General features: G+C 41.3%; 1 protein-coding gene across 1 annotated transcript; it reads right to left on the bottom strand.

The window, feature by feature from the left end:
* Positions 1-10,041: 10,041 nt before the first annotated feature.
* Positions 10,042-12,789, bottom strand: shhb (sonic hedgehog signaling molecule b). The gene is made up of 3 exons (XM_067253491.1): positions 12,457-12,789; positions 11,117-11,378; positions 10,042-10,718 (listed from the first exon to the last, which is right to left on the bottom strand). Exons 1-3 carry the CDS (start codon positions 12,754-12,756, stop codon positions 10,042-10,044), a joined length of 1,239 nt encoding a protein of 412 aa, XP_067109592.1. The 5' UTR covers positions 12,757-12,789.
* Positions 12,790-21,614: the final 8,825 nt, after the last annotated feature.

The raw sequence follows: 21,614 nt of genomic DNA, 5'->3' as shown, positions 1-21,614 counted from the left end.
TCTCTGTGTCCTCGTGAAGCTTCTCTAGAACAAGGTCAGCCTAAACACACTACATGGCATGTTATCTACTCCTGACAAATCGGTAAACAGGGATGACGTGCCTGCTTTGAAGAAAGCACACACAAACACATTCAAACAGCCCTTTAGCACCAGTACTTCTCCTAGTTAGCTTTACATCAGTACAACTATGTGGTTAGATCTGCTTGAGCCCAAAAAGATCTGGCATCTGATGCATGGATTGCCAGACATTGTGGAGATCTAACAATACTAGTCTTGACAGAAGCATGTAGGACATGATTTATACATCATGACAATATATAATATATAATATAAATTAATGATTAATTAATATAATATATAATTCACGATATATAATACATTTGATGTATGTCATTGCTGAGCTGATGCTATTGCAATGCTTGCAAAATGAGAAACAACAGGGCCTGGAAAGCAAACCGCATGGATACGCTGAAGAAGACCACATCCACCAACAGACGACATCAAAATCAATAATTACCAAAGTGGTAATGAATTTTCAAGTGAGCCCTTTATCATTACAATCACTAAAGATAACATTGCATTGGCGTTTTACAGAGGGGAGATCTCAGGTCTATTTCAGAGGGAATGGGGTTGGGGTGGGGGGCTGATGGATGAGGAATGGAGGGATAGAGGTGTTTGGGTGCTATTATATCCATTAACCCTCCCTTTCAGTTCAGCCAGTTTCATGTCCAACCAAAATGACAAAGTTTGTGCTGACAGTGTGTCAGCAGTCTGCTTTCCTCTGACCATCCTCCTTGGCAAGTTCAGTTTTGACCTTGAGAGCAAGGTCTCTTTTGAAAACAGGCATTGTGTGGAAGATATCCACCGCCAATTATCAGTGACAGGTAATACAAGGGCTTCTTTCCAGACTGGACTGAAAATCTGATAGAGTTCTACATTGGTGAAAAGATTATTGACCTCTTTGGAAAGGCATAAGGAGGCTTGAATGTGATGAGATAATTGCTGCTTCTGAACTTTTGTTTTTATGCTCTCAGAGGAAAATTAAATTAACCTGGAGATGGTGGAGTGAGATTTGTCAACTGTGGTCGATTTATTTTCTGTTACATGGTTATCAGGATGGGAAGCAAGGACACAAGAGATAAAGATGTGTCACTTCCTCCTTCCTGTCCCTTAGATCAAATGTATTTTCTAGTCAACATGAGGACACTTCTGTACATTGATGTGAATCAAAAGTCACTTCTCAAGTTTTGTTTGTAAAAGTAGAAGAAATGTAATCAATTGTTTTTATGAACACATTTTATTGTTATGATGTAATAAGCCTGTAATAAGCATCCATGGCTATAGCAGCCATATTGTTTGTGTCTAGGATGAAGGGACAAAAAGGAATCGGCAGGGAGCAATGAAGGAGTGGTGAGGGGGAGCTGTGGGGGTGGCAGAGGGGGGAGATTGGGAGGGCAGGAGAGGGGGGGTTTAGGGTGAGTGAGGGGGGAGTTTTAGGGGTGGCAGAGAAGGAGATTGGGGGTGGGTGAGAAGCAATGGTGGCAGTGGAGCGTGGAGAGAGGGGGCGTAGAGGGAGATTGGTGTCAATACAAATGTGACAGCCTAAAGCAGGTCTGTTGACGTAAATGCCATCTTTTACTTTTTTCATTGTGTATTCTGTGAATACCAAAAATGGTGATTATCTATTGTTTGAATGAAAACCCCTCAAATAATTTATGACAAAATAATGCATAGATAGAGAGCAATAGAGGTATATAAATGTTTTTACCTATGACTTCACATGAGTCTTAAAACAAAAACCTGCTAAATATTTCTGTTTGATTTAAAACCTTTTTTTATTTTGTCTTCATTTCTAACCCTATGTGACAGTCTCTTCTTTCTTTGGGCAGAGCTCCAAACTCACCGATTGGAGATGTCATGTGAAATCATTGCATTACTTTAGGTTGCGGAATTAAATCTGACATTTAGTACCAAGGATGTAATTGCTGATTCAGTGCATTAGGGAAGATTGCCTGTCAATTTTGATATTGTGCTGTGTTTTTACTATGAATTCAAGCTTCTACTTACTATTCAAACAACATTTTCACTAAAGCAGGTTATTTTCCCATTTTTACTTCTGTGTTATTGATTTGAATGGTATTACTTGGTCCTCGTTGCATGGACTTCATCCTAAACGTAGAATATAGTGCCAGGGCATGAACTTTAAAGAGACTTGTACCATAGTATATCTACAGATCACTACAGATGCCACAAACCACAGCCTGGGCGCTATGTTCGTTGCTGTGTGCAAGTGGCAGACGCCATGTTTGCCATCCTCTCAGTCAAAATTGTTTGTGATTTTCAGGAAACTTCCATCCTTCTGTTGACATGTCCTTGTGAATGTAGTCAGAGTTTGTTTTTTGAAAATGCCAATTAACCAAGCCTTTGTCTTCTCTTATCCATGTTGATACATAGGATTATATGCTGGATGACTTGGCTCAGCTCCACGACTGGAGCCCATGACTGGAAATTTAATTGTGCCTTCGTCAGAGATTTAGTTGTTCTTACTCCTAGTGAGGGTTGATAAAAAAAAACTCAAGCAGATGATCAGGGCTACAATATTGGTGGACATTTCTTTTTTTGCACGTACGTTTCACTTACGAAATTGACGTAAACATCCACTTTTTGCAATACATCTTATTGATGACGATTCAATCACATGAAACAGCTCAATGTTTCCCACTTAATCCCACACCAGACTGTCCAGATTATCTAAATCTGCAGATCTTGACTGACTTTAACTCAAAGGTGAGCGACTCTTCTTCCTTCCGGGTGTGTGAGACTGGAGGACTGCAGGAGTTTGACTGCTGCTGCACCATGGCTGAGTAGTCAACATCTACATTCCCTGTTTGAATGATGAATACACTCATGTTGTATCACTGAACCCTAACATTTCCCTGAGACTGGCGGCTGACTGGTCTAGGAGGTACATACACGCACTACAGAGGACTGGCTGGGATGTTACTGCATGTCATGGTTCTGCAGCTTCCTTCAAAGGCTGTGGATGTGCTCATTGGGATCCTGTGACAGGGTTCATGGTAGTAATGATATGTACTGGGTCATTACTGTACTATATGTTACCAGACATAGACAGTTACATGTTCATTTGGCTGGCTAATGTTTGCCAAAAGAAGCATGATATATAAATAAGACAGAACCAGCGGAATCATTACATGTGACTGTGTGTGTGCACGTGTGTGTGTGTGTCTGTGTGTGTGTCTGTGTGTGTGTCTGTGTGTGTGGTTGTCTGTCAACTGACGATCCACTGATGAGTCATTAATAACAGTCCTATCTCTTGAGCATTCTCCAGCTCTGGCCTCGTCTTCCATCACAGAAGCACACCCAGACATAATTTGTGTGTGTGTGTGTGTGTGCTACGGCCTCATCCTGCATCACAGCAGTAACACACACAGACAGCTGCAGGGGGTTCTTAAGCACCACAGGCCAAAGTGTGCCCCCACTGTCTCACCCCCACGACGGGCTCAATCTACACACAATACCCTTGCCCCGGGGGTGTCTCATGTATATATGATGGTCTGTGTGGTTCTCAACCTAATCATGGATGCCAATAGCCGGACTAGATTGACATTATAGGTCCCACTGTGGCACGAGCCTCAAACGATTTATCGTCGTGCATTTTCCTCTTTTCCTTTACCTGTGACTATTGCTTTAATCATCTCTCGGTTTGTATCAGTGTGTGTGTGTGTGTGTGTGTGTTTGTATAAGTGTGCATGTATCCCTCTCTCTTTGTGGGAGTCTGTGTCTGCCTTTGTGCGTATGTGTCTGTGTCTTGGTATCTGTCTCTGTCCTTGTACCTGTGTTTCTGTTTTGGTCTCAGACCGTGTCCCTGCCTGAGTGCATGTGTCTTTCTGAGAGGGGTGTCCAAATGTTTGGTTCGTCCTCTCATTGGTGTGCCCTTGATGTGCCTCACAAAGCAAACACAGGCCTGCTGTGGTCCCCAGAGACACCCAGAGAGTAGCAGCTGCTCTCTCTCTCTCTGTCTACACACACACACACACACACACACACACGCATGCACGCCCACACATGCACACACACACACACAACGTGAGTACAACACCCTGCCATGGCTAAACACTGTTTGGAGAGAAGGTAAACATTGATAGGCCACCCCCTGCCTCCACAACTGGCAGTGTTTGATATGAGCTTCTGGGATTTAATGATTTATTCCGTTTGGGGAAAAAGGGAATGAAAAGATGAAGAGGATGAAGAAAATGATTTTGATTGAGGCTTAATCACATATTTTCTGTAAGGATGAGAGGTCAGGGGTTTTGCCTACCAAGCTATTCCCCACCAATGGGCACAAACAGTAAGATGTTCCAGTAAAGAGCTCTTGTTAAGCATCCTCTGTATTTCTTCTGAAAAACTGCCAGGACATTGGATTTAGTCATTGTTGTTATTGTTATTGTATTATTCTCAATGCTAATGTGGATGAGAAAAATCTCAAAATCTATTTGTGTGGTAGAGCACTGATTCAGTAAAGGGATGGTGAGTTAGTCACTTGTGCGTGTGTGTGTGTGTGTGGGTGCGCGCATGATGTGTGTGCATAAATGTGTGTGGGTGATTTTGTGTTTGCCAGGTCTGTCTGGCTCAAGCAGGTAGTGCAGGCTGCCTGTTTGGGTATCAGGTGGCTCTGATTGACAAATTATGGGGGCAAGCTTATTACTGCTAAGAGGGACTGGAGAAAATTAGGTTACACTCTGAGGCTCTCTCGCTCCCTCCCTGTCTCTTTCTCTCTCTACTCTATTTCTGTATATTATACATCTCATACTCCTTGGAGAGTCCAGTTGAATTTGAGATAAAACATAGCTTAAACAGTGAGGCAACCACTGTCTTATATTTAAGCACAAATGTCTGTGTATTCAATCATATATTCACATTTTTGGAGCAACACATGGGGCTCCTGTGGGGTGTCGTCCTGCACCCAAGGTGCCACTAGAAGCATACTTGTCACTTTGCATCAGAGAGAGAGAGAGAGAGAGAGAGAGAGAGAGAGAGAGAGAGAGAGAGAGAGGGAGCAATATGGCACCTCATGTTTACTTCCTGCCCTCTACCTCCTCGTCTACTGCTCTGCCGCTCAAGAATCACGGTTCCCAGGACAGCACAGGTTTTATTGACAGGCCCCGGAGCCAGTCTCTTCCATCCAGTGCTCAGGTAGGTAATCTCCCGGGCCTTTCCGTGTGGAGTTTGCATGTTCTCCTCGTGCTCACATGGGTTTCCTCGGCAATGAACCCCAATATAAAAACATGCAAACATATCGCTTTATTGCCCATGTCCCTGGCTAAGATCTGGGTGAGCACTTGGACTTGGCCCCTGATCAACATGGCAAGCCTCTCTCTGTCCCTTGTCTAAAATATAATTTTGTCGTTGCAATGCCGAAGAACACAAGCATGTCCCACAGTTAGGTAAGATCTATACTGCCCTCTAGTGCAGAAAAACAACAGCTTTGCTGCTCTAAAGTAATCACCACACTGACTGAGAGAGCTTTTACAGGACTCTTCGTTGAGAGTAAAGAAAGATACAGAAACATACACACCCTGACAGCCGCTCACACCCTAAAACATTGCAATTTGGGGTCACCAGGCCTCACTAACAGTGTGGGAGCGGGCTGTCCTTCCTTCTTCCTGCCAAGGGAATGCCCATTATTGGATGGGCGCCCTTTATCCTCCACCAATCCAAGGAGCTTCTGCCAAGACGCTGTCAGTGCCCTGAGTGCCAGGGAGAATCTGGGGGTTCGAAAGGTCAAGGAGGAGTCCCCGTCCTTTTGATGACCCGAAGTCAATCTGCCCAGTCTGCATGCCAACTTCCACAGAAATGGAGGGAAAATAGACATTCCTGATTTATAGAAAATGTTATGTATCTACAATAGTTGTATAAATTCCATTGAAATATACTAAAGTGCTAGTATTTGACTGATCATCATATACACTAATTGAAGGCAAGAATTGCACTCCAAGAGCCCAAAGCAGTCAGTGGTCCTCAGTGTGCTCTGGGGGACGTGCTTTTTGAGGCTGGTGATGTGAGTGGCCTGTTCCGTCAGCACGTCCAGTCCAAGGTCGAGGGCCTGATTCAGAGCCTTATCATTAGAGCCAATGATGAGCTCTGACAATGCGTTGGAGATAGATCAATAAACCCAGTCAGAGCCCTTTCAGTGGGCGGGGTTGCCAATCAATGCCGACTGTCAGCCATGTCTCCCCCTGCCTCTGGAACTGAAAGCTATATTCAATACAATGCAGTCATATGCAATGCCTCTCTCTCACATGCATTCATGCTTTGCTCACCCTCCTATGAGAAACTCCTTCACTCATGTACTTCCTCATCCGCTAACCATCTCAGTCACTCTCAAGCTCCCTGGCTCACTCTTCATGTTTCATTTGCTTCTTCACCCTCATTCATTCTCTCAATTACTTACCGGGAGATCATTGTAAACTATCCGTAATCCTAAAATATACTGTGATTTATGAAGGACCATCGTCAAAAAATAATCCTCTTACCAACAAATTACTGAAACAACAGAGCCTCTCTTGAGATATAGAGATGATGATGAGATTTTACATGTTGGATTTGGTGCTTGAAGTCAATGTGTGCAAACGTCCCCAAATTAATTAATAGCCATTGTTGTCTGGCAGCCTGATAAGTAAGAGGCTGGCAGTGTTTGACTGGCAATGAAGATAACATTATGTCAGTCTTCAGAGTGGTGGAGCGTGGAGCCCTGTGATGGGAAATAACCAGAGACAGACAAATCAATGGAGTTTCTCCTGACATGGAGGTAGAAGGCTGCTGAGAGGCAGATCAGAGTAAGGATGCTACCTAGGGACATTTTTGTTCTGTTCTACTGTCAGTCTCAGCAGCCTTTAACAATGTTATCTCTCCCCTCCTCCCTCTCTCCTTGCTTTTCTTCTATTTTTTTCTCTTTTCTTTCCTTCCCTCTCTAGAGTAGCAAATATCCTTCAGGTAAACACCAATATGCGTCAGCCCCTCAAGGTGCGCAATTATTATTTGTGTGTGTGTATGTGTGGGTTTGTGTGTGTACGTGTGTGTATGTGTATGTGCATCTGTGTGTGTTGCAGTGAAGAATAAAGAAAGCTCAGCCATTACCGGGGATTTATATTGAGAAGCTTAGTAGCAGCAGATAAAGGTCTTTAATGTTTCATCAGGTATGATACATGTCTCATAGACAACACAAGCCCTGGGTGAGAGTAGGAAAGTGTGGGGGGGGGGGGGGGTGAGTCACAAGCTGTCCCTACTGGATATGTTTTTCTTGTTATGATATGATTAGAATTATCAGGGAGTGCGATGGGTTTTTCATAAGGGTGGGGGATTAAACCATTTAAACTATGCTGTATGCCAGGTGAGTATATCTGTTTCACATGGCTCAATAGAATTTAAGAGAATGTTTCTAAAGGATTCTAGATAGCTTATGTTTCTGACAGACAGAAATGACATCCCTTCCCCAAATGTATCGTGAAAACGTCTACACACTTCATTCCCAGACCCTGGACCACTGAAAAATGTGGTGACGGGAAAGAGCTTTATCAGGTGGCGGTGTGGTATGTGAGAGAGTTGTGCGTGGATGGATATGGCCTGAGAGTTGCGTGTGGAGTTAGTAGTGGGGTTGTGTGGATGCTTACATGGAGTCCTGTGGTGTGATAGTGCTCAGGGCCTTCTCATTAAAGATCAGGTAGGGGGTGCACAGTCAGAGGAGGATAGGCCATATGTAGCAAAGGAAGGTCAGACTGCACTGGGACTGCACTGGAAGTCATAAACTTATAAAACCGGAGATCCAAGAGCTAATGAATTGGGCTTTAGCTCTGTGAGCTAACAATAATTAGTCCATGTAAACAGCACACACATGCACACACAAGCACTGCGAAAGAGAGAGGGGGGGAGAGATAGACATGCCCATCTCAGTTACAAATCTAAAAATGTGTTAGGCCCACAAAAATGACCTTTGAATATCCGTTTAAGATGATCTTATCTCTGATGTATTGAAACATCACGAGACGCCAGAAGGGCAAACTAAATTGGTTGGCTCAGCACACTCCTGGCTCTCGCGGCAGGTTGTTGTGCGGGGGCGCGGCGGTGCCATGATGGGCCAGATGGGCCGTGCGCCGCCCGGTGCCAGACAAACAGACGAGTGTGTGAGAGGGAGGGAGCTAGGGGATAGACCAGCGGACATTCGCCTGTCCGTGTTGTGTCAATTGAAGGGCTTTATTCATCAACTGCCAGTGTTCGACTGAAAATCCTGCTGACTTCAGTAGGACCCATTCAGGTAGGTCAAACCTGCCCCCGCGTGCATCACGCTCACGCTGTCAGCCCGCCTTTTATCCTCGAGAAGGTTGATACGATCAGTGCAATTTACTGTGAAAACAGGTGAGTTTAACCCTTCTGATGGCGATTTCTGTTTCCTGTATGTCCAACGCGCATACAGGTTGAAAACTCATGACATTAATAGTAGCCTAACATTCAAGATCAATGCATATTTCATTAAAACATTAAACTTTTCAAATTAAGTAAGCAAAATGTGAGTGGTAGCCAAATTCTAGCCGCTAATTGGCCCATTCATGTTATCTTTAGCCTATATAGGCTGTTGGGTTGAGCTAATACCATATGAATCAACATAGTCTTTGTTGGATTATAATTGGTCTGATAGTTAATATAATACATTCATAATATGTATTTAGCATAATAGGGCCTTACCGACATTTCTCTATGAACGTCTATCGGTAATGAACATCTCCACCTTGTGGTGAATGTTGCACAACGCAGTATCTGAAATATTCGGCAGTTGCGGCAATACGACTACGTTCAGAAGAAGAAGTTTAGTTTAATTGAATTTAAGGCATGCATCTGAAACACAGTATTTCCCGTTTTAAAATGCAAATGAGTACACTACCTTGCTCTAGATTTTTGTGAGAAGCCCAGAGTAACAACAGCATACAGAAATCTAAAAAGAAATGTTCAGTAGATATTTTAGGCTATTGGTTCTGCTTGGGTGGCTTTCGTTGCTGTCTAATAGAAGATGGGGGTTGAGAATTATTCTGAAACTCTGATTAATTTGCATGGGTCAGGGATAAGCAGTTATTGATTTGTGTAAATTATGGATTAAGATGTTGCTAAGACATCTGTTGCCTCCAACTGCCAGCAGTAGGCCTATTCTGTGTCAAATGACTAGCGTGTACCTTTACAACTCTGGAGTGGAATCTCCTTTTAAAGCAGAATTTAAATTTTAGTTGTGTCTAGTCGTAGGTATAGCTTTCCTATCTGCCAGCATGAATATCAAAATCTTACATACACATCTTGTAATAATTGGGCCGTTTGACAAAAATTCGATGAAATATTTGTTATTTGGTCTATGGCCACCAGAGGCCTCCCTTGCACCAAGTTTAAAGGCAGGATACCCCCGTTCCCATCTATAAACGAACCCTACATGAGGTTCAAACCTGTATTAGAGGGGCTGTAAAGAAGGGACCAATCACCTGTAAACTTATTTTCATTGTCCTTAACACTTGAATTATCAGAATAGATAGCATCGTTTTAAAAGGTTTATAGATCGTGTAGCCTAAATTACATGCGTGGTCAGCGCAAGTCAGCCCCATTTGACGTTTGCAAATAGTCTAGAAACTGTCGGATGTTAGACTACTTAACCAGATAAAGTATGCCTACGGTTTACAGTGTATAAAAATATAATTTATTGACCATATCTACTTTGTTCAACCATGAAAATATAACAATCGTATAACATTTGAAGATATTTCAGAACACATTTGAACACTGCACAGTCATCCTAACTGTTGGCTAAATTGGTTAAGAAAATGATTCTTCACAAACTGTTCATAGTAGGCTAAAATTTCATGAATGAAGCCTAAGCTACGTAAGTGAATAAATACGATATGAATATGAGTTTCTGGGACCATTGGTCCAAAGTTTATACACATTTGTGTCTTTGAAATTAAAATATATAGCCTAGGGCTTGATTTTTCAACTTTTCGACATTCCTAGAGGGTGGAAATTGTTGCTGTCCAGCAGCCATGTTCCCATGTGGTATAGAATGTCCGAGTACCAGTGTATTCCATCTCTGGTAGGAGGGTACTCGCGCTCCTTCAATAGGCCAGTTAAGAACATGAACTCGTGACCAACCCGGACCGGTGCAAAGGCCCAGTGCGCCCATTTGTGGTCCTCTATCACCGCGTAACATGAAACCAAAACTTGGTCTATTATGATGGTTCCATGCGAGGTTACTGGGGCATAAGACCCCTCATATTCCTCTACGAAAATCCGTTGCACGGTTACTGCCTTCAGGTGTTCCAGAGCGTCGTCCACCACTAGCACCTTTTGCCCAGGTGTTACGTTACTGGCAAACACAGCTGTCGTGTCGCTGCCTGTGCCGTTGTTGGTGACGAAAACAAGGTGTGCAGGTGTTAATCTTAGTGTACTACGAGGCTCCTCTGTCTCGAAAACATAAAATTCTCTTATTGTCTTTGGGTCCCGGTCGATAAACATGAGAAATTCACTAGAAACAATATTTCCCTCATCGTCCGCTGTCAACACTCTGTCGCCAACTTTCAAGTCTTTCACCATCTTTCTCTGACCATCCTCGAGAATAACGGAAGCAAATCCTGGGAAGCAGCCCCCTGATTTGGCAGCCACGGAATTTTCTGTGTGGAAACAAAACGAAACAAAAATAGATTATCTCGAAAACTAACTGAACATTAGTAGGCAAACATTCGTTTGCAAAAAGTATTTATTGATCATACAAAAGGCAAACTGTTACTGTTTAACGTTTAAAATGCAATTAAAGATGATGAACAAATGTGTATCTCATCGAACGTTTAAATAGGTGTTCTATGCCTGTCTGAAGTAGTCTTAACTTTATAAAAGTAGATTTAATCCATAGCTGGACTATAAAATGAAGATCCTATATGTTGTTGTAATTATCAGCCTCTTTAATTATTCTTAATAATTCATGTATAAGGCAACTTGGCATAGGCTATGAGTAGTCTAGTGTGACTACATGAGGACACTCAATCATTTATGAATGAAAATAACCACTTACCTGCTTTCACAGAACAGTGAATATGGGCTTTGGACTCATAATATACCCAGTCGAACCCTGCCTCTACCGCGAGCCTACACAACATCCCGTACTTGCTCCTGTCCCGGTCAGACGTGGTGATGTCCACCGCGCGCCCTTCATAATGTAAGGACTCTTCAGAATGGTGTCCATCCTCATCCCAAGCCTCTGTCACGCGGAGCTGTACTCCTGGCCACTGATTCATGACTGAAATAGCCAAAGAGTTCAGTTTGTCCTTGCATCTCTGAAAAGGAAAAACGGGTCACCATCAGAAGATAATGTTGCGTCAGACCAAGTAAATTGGTCTCAAAAAAAGGTTTCAAAGAGTATAACGGATTTTATTTCGTGAAAGCACGATATCTTTTACTATTACTCTTAGTTAACCCCAATCAAACAAGTAGGCTATTAAGTAGGACTATGAGATGTCCAGGTGAAAGGACAACTTCCAAAGTGTTCTGGTCACCACCAAAAGTTTGAGTAGCAATGGTAAAAGTTTAATCTTAGGCTAGTGCTTCGCAGTTGTCGGTTAGGATAAATATAGATTTATTAAAAACCATGATTGTCTAGGTTAATATAGTCATTTGAAAAACAGGTTTAGGTTGCCAAGTGACTGATTCAAGCAACAAAAAAGTTGAAAATGTACGTGGCCTTTCGAATAATCAGATGGTCTAGGCTATATAAGGCGAGAGTATAAGACCATCTATTTGCATTATCGATAGAACATGCGTGACTTGTATCATGCATCGATTATTCATTTTTGTATCATTGATAAATAGCTTATGAACATAATCTGTGTCTGAATTTTGTTTCGTTTGCATTAAAATCGAACGATAGGCCTATATGTTCATTGTATTTTGATCGGAACAGATGCCTCCGGGATCAATAGCCTTTGCTGCACGCCTGACTTGCCAGTTTGTGTGCGTGCGAGCGTGAGTGTGAACACAGACACAGAAGGAAAAAGAGAAAGAAAGAGATGCATGGGCTCAGGGCAGCCTATTAAAGTTATAGCTCCATTAACTACCGAGAGCCGGTCACATTAGCCCTCGTGCGCAACGCATCCACGGTGTCATGCTCCGATAAACCTAACCGCAGACTTACATCACGGTTCACTGCAAAAACCCGATACGCTCTACGAAGTATTTATTTTACACTGATTCATGTCTAAATAAAATAGGACATCATTACAATAAATGGCACCACATGGATGTCATAACCTAAAAAAGCAATAAAATCATAAAAGATGATGACCCATGTCATGCCTCAAACTAGCGGATTTGTGGGCTAGGTAGGCTATTCACTAATATGTAATAATAATATCCTACCTGTGTCATAAGTCTGTCAGCGTTAGTGTTTTCCTCATCTTTGAAAATAATGTCAGGGTTATAGTTTGGAGTCAAGTCCTTAAATCTCTCGGAGTTCCTAGTTATCTTTCCTTCATATTTGCCACTGGCCCCTAATGTCTTCTCTGCCACGTTGGGAATAAACTGCTTGTATGTCAGAGGCTTCAGCTTCTTCGGATGTATCCTTTTCCCATACCCCCTGCCTGGACCGCAGGCAGACCCAGCGGATGCAAGGAACAGGCAGACAAATCCCACGAGCGCTATTCTTAAAATTATCAGCATCTCTCCGTTAGATTTCTTTTTTCTTTTTTTATCGATATCTTGTATATCCTTTCTCTTAGTTTATAGTCTTCTCTGTTACTACTTATTAATCTTCTTTTCCTTTCTTTCAACTTAACTCCTTTCGAAGTGAAGTCAAGTCTATACAAGCGCTATTGAGGCAGGTGCCGTATCCGACACTTCTCTTGCGTTACCCTGCGCGCACATTGGAGCAGGGTGTTGCTATAGTGGGCTACTTGAGAGATGAGAGAAGACGCTTTGACGGTGCCACGCGTTAGTGGAAGATTATGAGTGAGTTGGCTTCCTTCTTATAAGCCGGTATGTCATCAGTGTGTGGAGACAGAGTGAACTGGATTATTGGCTCGCTTGACAAATTACTTGGTATTCAAATAGATTGTTAAGCTAACACCCACCCAGCTCTTTATCAAATTGATGCCTAGGCTCCATCCACCCTGTTTCACAGCATCTTCATGTATCTTCAGGGGAGTCAGGTGGCTGAGCGGTTAGGGAATCAGGCTAGTAATCAGAAGGTCGCTGGTTCGATTCCCGGCTGTGCAAAATGATGTTATGTCCTTGGGCAAGGCACTTCACCCTACTTGCCTCGGGGGAATGTCCCTGTACTTACTGTAAGTCGCTCTGGATAAGAGCGTCTGCTAAATGACTAAATGTAAATGTATCTGGAATTTAGAGGAAATGGGTTTGCCCTAACCCTAACCCAGACAGACATGAAGACACACAAGCAAGGTGAACTAACTGCCAGAATGTCAGAAAGGTGGAAAGAAACACAGTCAGACAGAAAGTCAGACAGACAGACAGGTATAGACAGAAAGCCATGTTGGTTGGCAGGATTGCAACCAGATCTATCAGTGGGTGGGCAGCCAAAGAATCACCAACAGGGAACTTGAAAGGCATAAAAACAGGAAGACAGACTGACAGCCATGTTGATAGACAGGTACAAACTACCGAAGTCAGACCGTGGACAGTATCTGTGGCTTTACACCCCATAGTGTGTCACACTTTTTCTCTTTCTGTAGGGCAATTGTTGGTGTAGCAGCCTAACAAAGAGATTTGCCCCAAGTAGAAAAGTGTTAGGAAACCCTAACCACATAATCTACCCTCTTTTGCCATAGATTTGTTGGAAGGCAGAGGTTTGCCAAGTCTGATTGCTGACGTTTGCTTGTCCCGGGCTCACATTGGTTGCTGAAAAATAACATGTAAGTGAGAAAAAACTCACTCACTTGTTACATTTCTGAGCCAGCCCTGTAAAGACACCCCACACAACAATTATGTTTGTGATTCAAATAGTTCAAAATGCAGGCCTAGTAGTACAATTTGCAAAAGGTGAATGTACCATATGCTTAGAAAGAACATCATATAGCGCCAAAAGGATCCCTTATTTCCTATGACAGCAACATTGTAACAAGCACTGTGCATACAATACAGTATATCTCCATTCTGTAATATCGCATCTGTGTCTGATGAACTATATCTTTCTTTACTTTCAGAGAAAAGGCCATTATTTAAAGCAATCTAGAAGTAGGCCTCAGGAATGAATTGCTAAAATGTTAGGATTAGAATTAACACAAGGTTTTTAATCCTGATCCCTAAACTATGTTAAGAGTCTTAAGACAGACGCAAAATACTTTAATATTTTCAAATTAGGACAAAATCTAAAGTCTGCTGGTATGTACAACACATGGGACAGAGGTCAGGCACAGAGGTCAGAGGTCAGGTACGAGACAGAATAAGAAAAAAAGATACTTGTCACCAAGAACATATCATCTGAATCAGTGTCTCTAGAGACCATCCTTTTCACAGTAAAGGATCCTGTTCAGGTTATTCACTGTGTTACCATACAATGACCATCCCCAGGTAACCAGCTGCCTTTGACCTCCAAAGTTTGTATAGTGATATCAATTAAAAACTTTTTTGCTTGCCACTTCCAAGATCCATTTCCTTTGACGCATTTCAAAAATATTTACTCTATTTTCATTCATATAAATCACACTGGTTGTGTGTCCCACTGCGTACTCTAGTCCAGCCACATGACCTCACCTCGAATCAATAATGCCCTTAATTAAAGAGTAATAAATGAATGAAATAAAGAGAAAGAGAGAAAGAAAAAGAAAGGGCAATTTGCAAGATTGTATATTTGTCGTGTAAGTGTGTGATTTAAAGAGTCTGTTTGCTTCAGAGCTAGACTCTGCCTCAGACCTCTTGGTCTCCAATGACACTTTGTCAAGTCACCAACTTGGGTACGCTAACTTCAGTCTGCAAACACAGAAAGATCAGCAGCACTCAGTTAACACTTGGCCTTAAAGTTAGGACACACTTATATGAGACATCTGTGATGTTTCACCATCTTCATTCTCTTGACTTTGAAAGATAGGCCTACATATCATAACTGATTTTTTCTTTGCAACGAGGATCAGAAATACACCATAATTTTCTCAGTCTAAACGAACAAGCTATTACAAACAATCAGTCGGCTTCACAAAGAACTCTTTGTGAAAAGAAATCCAGACAGTTTGAAATTCAAAGATCAACTGATCGTGTTTTAAAACGACTTCATTTGTGTTCTAAAACAAGACCGAGTTAAGGGTAGAATTCCACACTGTCATAACCCTTATTAGCGGGTCAAATATGTTAAGCTGTTATGTTGTTTTTGTTCTCTCACACACTGATAGTAATCCTGGATCCACATTAAACTGTTGGTACTTTGACTTTAATTTGTGAAATAACCAAAACCATTTTCCTTTTTTAATGTATACATTCTTATACTGAAAGATGAGATATTTCTAGTTGATATGTGATGTGAAAGTGTGATGTTTAACTGTGGCTTCTAGGCTGTCAAATTGCGGGGACTTTCAGGCCCTTTAATTGGAATGTTGCAGGCAGCACACAGTTTGTTTCTGAATGTTTTGCTGCAAGGATTGACAGTAAAAGTATTCTTGTCAGGGATATTAAGACTACCTAACATATTATGATACTGCCTTTATAATAATCCTCAGTTGGTCTCATGTCCTGAAGCATTATATAGTCCATAGCTCTTCTTGATGCAGATTAATAAAACTTGTGGCTTTCTGTTCTATCCAGCTATGCCTATCTCACATACATCACTCATAAGTGAGAGAGCAGGGAGAGAGAGAGACAGAGAGAGAGAGAGAGAGAGAGAGAGAGAGAGAGAGAGAGAGAGAGAGAGAGAGAGAGAGAGAGAGAGAGAGAGAGAGAGAGAGCATTCTCTTCATCGGGGACTATTTTTCAGCCATCAGAACTTTGGCCTGTGGTTGGATCAAACGGTCTATTGCTATGGTAACCACTTCGAGGAAAGTGACAGGCAATTCCACAAGGTGAAGGAAAAAGAAGGGAGTGGGCTGGACAGACAATCAATATGAGCCAAGAAGGATAATGAAGATTAACAGGGACCTCAGGGCTCATCTGGATACATGGCTACCTCCCTTAAGAATAGGGCAAAAAGAGCTGCATGTTTAGGTTATAATGTATCTAATGTGTTTGCTTTGCGTGATGAAATACGCAGCCATGAGCAGAAATGTGTCATGGATTACCATAGCTGATGCTGGAACTTTCAAACCACAATTAACGAAACCTCAGGATTTCAGCTAAGCCATATCATTCTACATATTCTTCACCTCAGTCCTTTGTTGAGTCTTGTATCACATTCTACAGCTGAAGCCAGCACCACGGGAAGAACTACAACATATTCACTTCATACAATACAAGCAATTTAAAGAAGTGTGACATAGGCCTAAGTGCGGGCAGCTGGATTTCAAACCTGGCCTCTGGTGTTACAGACTCCTCCGAGTGGGGAAGCCATAACCAGGTACCAGTAGCTAGTTTACTGTTGTTTACAGTAGCACTAAACTATTGGGAACTAGCGTTGAAACATTGCTTTAGAGGCAGTGATATTTGTTCTGTTGATATACTATATCTATATCATATAGACCATAACATAACTTCCAGCTAACATATTTGCAGAGTAACACGTCAAGTGAATGCATTTTGACCGGATTTGATCAATCCCTGCGTCTCATATAGTGACACATTTCCAACACGTCACACCAACACTATAGGCACACCACTATCCCACATTTCACAACCATAATTTTAATAAGAAAAAACTTTTAACAGTCCAGTTACTCCTTGCGTTACAATCACGGAACTAGCTAAAGCTAGCAACAACAGCGACGGCTACCTCCGGTCGCTACAATATTGCATGTAGGCCTATTATGTAAAGAGGCAGTATTCTTGCAACGAGAAACCTAATGGCTTTGTCAATCGTTCTTGCAAAGTGAGAAGTCTAGACGCTAAGACTAAGGAAAACACTGGCTAATTAATCTGGTAATTGGATGTTACTGCACACTGTGGTTGAATTCTATATCAATGTGGGCGAGTTGTGGGTTCGTAAAACTGCATGGAGCTACACTACAGTCCTCTCTTCGAGAGTTCAGCGCCAGGAAATAGACACTGTGTGAATGTAAAAATATCCCAAGGCAATGAGCTAAAACACAACCTGATTTTGAGGTAACTGCGAAGTTCACGGATCATGTTCTCCCTTGTCTTTGACACCAAAAATGGCAGGACAGAGCAAAGCGTCTCCATGTAAGACTGCTGATCTACGGTCAGTTCTGCATCTTGAATAGGAAGTGCCTTTTCAGTTGATGGCCTTGATCTTAACTTGTGAACGATTTTGTAATAATTGTCTAAATATAGCCATAAGCATATTGTTATCATAAGTTTTACAATTGCAGATTGTGATGGAAATGCTCAGCCAAGATCACACTATTTTGAGAAAAGCTGCTTAAAACATGATTATGAGCAGGAGGTATACAAAGGCCAAGAAAGAATTGCAACATACAAACAATGGCTCAGTCAAAACATTTCCATTAGTTTTGTAGGCTTCTTCTCAATCGTTATTTTTGTTTCATTTTACAGTATAGTTTTGTAACCAGTACATGGAAGCCCAAATGTAGCCTTCTGACCAGTGATGTATCCTTGGTGTAATGGTTAATATTTAGATTGGACACACATAAGACTTGGGTGCTGTGCTCAGACACACAGGTAACTTGAACTTAAAATGTAGATTCTTATTACTCTTAACAAACATGCACATTGTATGTGCAAGGACTATTTATTAAACATGAAGTTACACTTTTACATTTACTAGAGAGATATAATTCATGTGTAATAAATCGGTTATTTGTTTAAACCATCCAAATCCTTCTTTCATCGAGTGGGAATTTAGGGTCGTCTACATGACCCCTTAGAAGGAACAACATGAAGGTGCAGGCACTGAACAACTGGTAAAAGAGGATTTTATGGGAAATGTGTACAGGAATTAGTGGTAAATCAGTCCACTAATGAGATTAATTTCTATTTCATAATCTTTTTCCCAGCCACCATGAACGGCTCAATGCAGAACAAATGCCGTGAACCTCATCACCTCTCAAATCAACATGGCCATCAACAATAAGCTAAGCCAAACTGTGTGCCAATCTGACATTTCTACAGATGATCCATTATTATGTTGTATTGTCAGAAAATTAAAACCTCTGTAAAAACTAAAATTGATTGATCAGTACATTTGTAATACATATAGCCAATCCTTACAATATCTTTGAAAATGTTTCTCAAAGAACCACTTGAAGACTTCAATATGTTGACCTTAGTTCCAACTGTACTGAAGCTTCTGCTCATGTTCTTTCCTGACAGCTCAGCAGACAGACCATTACAGCAGTCACAGTTTATTCCATCTGACAGATACATGGCTGGGCCTATCAGGTGAGCTCATTGAATTATATAGCAGTCCAGCTGAGTCAGCTAATCACAAATGAAGGTTTGCAGTGGCTAAAGATTGTGGTCTCTAAACCAGCGAGCACATTGATATGTGTTAATTGTTGACCTCTGTCTTATTGTCGCTAGTAATACCGTCAATATTTTCCAATAATTTGTTCCGTCCATAACCTTCCAAACCTACATGAATGTGTAGCTCCATGAAACCAGAGTTTTTTTTACTGTATCGGAACAGAGCCACAGTGAAAGAATCGTGGTTATTGCTTCTCATTCTCACCCTTTCTGAAGAGGATCAAGACATGGAACATCCATTTAATCAGATATATCACTGTAATGTAGACATCGTATTTCCTTTTTATGGATTGTAAAGATTACCCACTTTGGGAGTCTCAAGGACATCTCAGACAGCAGTCTTGATCTATCACTCATCCCAAGTACCTCATAACATCTCCCATAGAAACTTTAATTTCTAGTTGCCCTCGCAATTACCCGCCTAGAGACTGGGGAGTCCTAAACCGTCACCTTGCTAAAGGTAATCCTAATGAGCTCATAATATTAAACAGACTATGAATGGTGTGCTAATAAACCTGACATAGGGGAAATCTTTCTCCCAACTCCTCACAAAAACATGCAGTCATTCCGGACCCTAGATATTGATATCTGTGTAGGAATACTGTCTAGTACTAAACAGTCCTTTGCATGTGTTAGTTCAGAATCTGCAGGTCGCCTGCTTGTTGTGTTGCACTGTCTACCATTATACCAAGAGTGAGACATCTGTGCTTACGAGGCAGCCCTGTCTGATTGGGAGAGTATAGTTGCTCCTGTATTTAATTGCAGCCTATTGGTCAAGGCTTTTATGATGAGATAACTTCTTACAAATGAGAAAGAAACAACCATTATGTACCACGTCAAATATTTATGGTGGCAAACATTTGAAGTGTAGAAAGAAATCAATATTTCATCACAGTCTTGCGCAAATAGAGTATATATTGGCCACTTTAATAGCAGCAAAAATATGATGATTATTATGGTCCTGAAAGCTATTGATTACTCATTGTCTCAGGAAAGCCACAGATTTCCCATCACTTAGAGACAGAGTGGTGGATTTTGGCAGAGCGATTATAATATAGCAACTTGCCATAGCCCTGGGTTTAAAAAGATTTTACTCTGACATTCCTAATTTAATATTTATAGATTGTGTCCAATTCCCTATTCTTTTAAACCTCTTACATTTAGATAGGTTGTGTTAGTCAGTATCTTATGCATTTTGAGGAATATTTGATTAATCTCCAAATGTGTTACTGTGTCATGGCAGTCAGAAAACCTGCTGCAGAAAGTTTAAATGGAATGTACTGAAAAACTTTCACTACAAGTTGGCATCTATTGCCTATTGAGTCCAGCATGCGTCATTCCTTGGCAATGCTAGCTCTCAACCCAGCTCACCCCAATGTCCATCTGCCTCCACTGCCAGACACTTGCCATGTACACAATGCAGTTTAATTAATGGCACCACTAAAAGGTCTGGTCCACTAAAGTTGGCATCTTGTTTAATATCCTAAGTGCCTCTGCACCTCTCTCAATCTCCCAAAGGTAATATATGAAGAGGGAACAATCAATACAAGCTAACAGACTCCCTAAACCCCTGCCTCCCACCTCCCAAATAAGTTGAAGGAAATCGAGTAGTGCTAATCTAAATATTGAGAGATCCACAACTATAGTACGCTGAGTAGGCTGACTGACAGAGTGATTCAGTAACGCTTTAACATGTGATTCATGAAATATTTTTTGCCAAAGTAGTGGGTACCACTACTTCTATCAGTTATGCCTACATGGCCAATCAAATATGCATTACATGTTTTCTAGGGACAATGGAATATAGTGTTGAATGAATGATTTCTTTCCAAATACCATATCCCTTAGCATAACTTCACATTGTCACAATGTGCAAGTCTGCTCCTTCAAGCAGAGACAGAGAAAGAGCTAAAGAGTGTGTGTGTGTGTGTGTGTGTGTGTGTGTGTGTGTGTGTGTGTGTGTGTGTGTGTGGAAGAGAGAGAGAGAAAGAGATGGTCCAACCCATTTTGTCTTTCCTAGCACACTGTCTGTCAGCCTCAATAGTTTGTACTGGTAAGTCACCCAGATCTCACTGTGCAGCTCATTTAACTCAGTTCATTCAAGTCTCTCACATAAAGACTGGAAGCTATAGTTTGAAATGAATAGCATTTACACAAGTAAGTTTTCAGGTGCGCACCTTTAAGCACCACTTGCGCATCGCTGTAACAACTAACCGTGCAGGTATTGCTGCAGTAGTCAATGCATTTTCTAAACTCTCTTCACACATCATGGAATTGTAGAATCTATACTGTGGCACAGTCTATTTAACATAAATAAATATATTTGCTCTATATTTTACAATTCTATTCTATTACATGGTTAATGCAGCTCTATCGGCCCCTCTCCCTGTAAGGAAGCAGATCTATTTATAGGCCTGCCAGAGAATAGAGATGGCAGAATCGATTAATCAGACGGACTCCGACTGGAGATTCTTATGAGTTGTTATTTAATGACCAGAGATAAAAATAGATAAGTCCTTGTTGGAATGAGCTAAGAAGGGAAAATTAGAACAGTTTAATATTTTGTGGGTGTCTAAAGGTCATTTCTCGGTTCATATATTTTTGTAGTTTTGTAATAAGAATGTTGGGTAGTACAAATAGATAGGTAGAGCAATAAACACAAATCACTCTACAGTAGACTGTAGATATCTTGTAGATTAGGATGACTATATTATTGATTAATGTTGTGATATATCACAAGTAAAATGTCTCTAAATTCCTCCCCAGTTCTAAAATATTATATTCCATTCTATTTTTTGTATACATTGAGTTGTATAGTTTCTGCAATCACTCGTTCCAAATAAAAAATAATTACTGAGCATGATGCCCCTGTATTGTGCTCATCATTCAGATTAACATAACAATAATCAATCATGAATCGAGCCCAGGCAATTGTATACGAACTCTGCGCTCATTCTGCTGTAGTAATTACATTCGCA

The sequence above is a fragment of the Osmerus mordax genome, chromosome 16, assembly GCF_038355195.1.
Source record: "Osmerus mordax isolate fOsmMor3 chromosome 16, fOsmMor3.pri, whole genome shotgun sequence".
Lineage (NCBI taxonomy): Eukaryota > Metazoa > Chordata > Actinopteri > Osmeriformes > Osmeridae > Osmerus > Osmerus mordax.
This window is presented reverse-complemented; position numbering and strand designations above follow the sequence as displayed.

Excerpts from the sequence above, each read along its gene's own strand:
- shhb (XM_067253491.1), bottom strand. The coding sequence starts at position 12,756 with ATGCTGATAATTTTAAGAATAGCGCTCGTGGGATTTGTCTGCCTGTTC. Across the intron at positions 11,379-12,456 it reads CTGACAGACTTATGACACAG|AGATGCAAGGACAAACTGAA; the intron begins GTAGGATATTAT and ends TTTCCTTTTCAG. Across the intron at positions 10,719-11,116 it reads TCACTGTTCTGTGAAAGCAG|AAAATTCCGTGGCTGCCAAA; the intron begins GTAAGTGGTTAT and ends GTTTCCACACAG.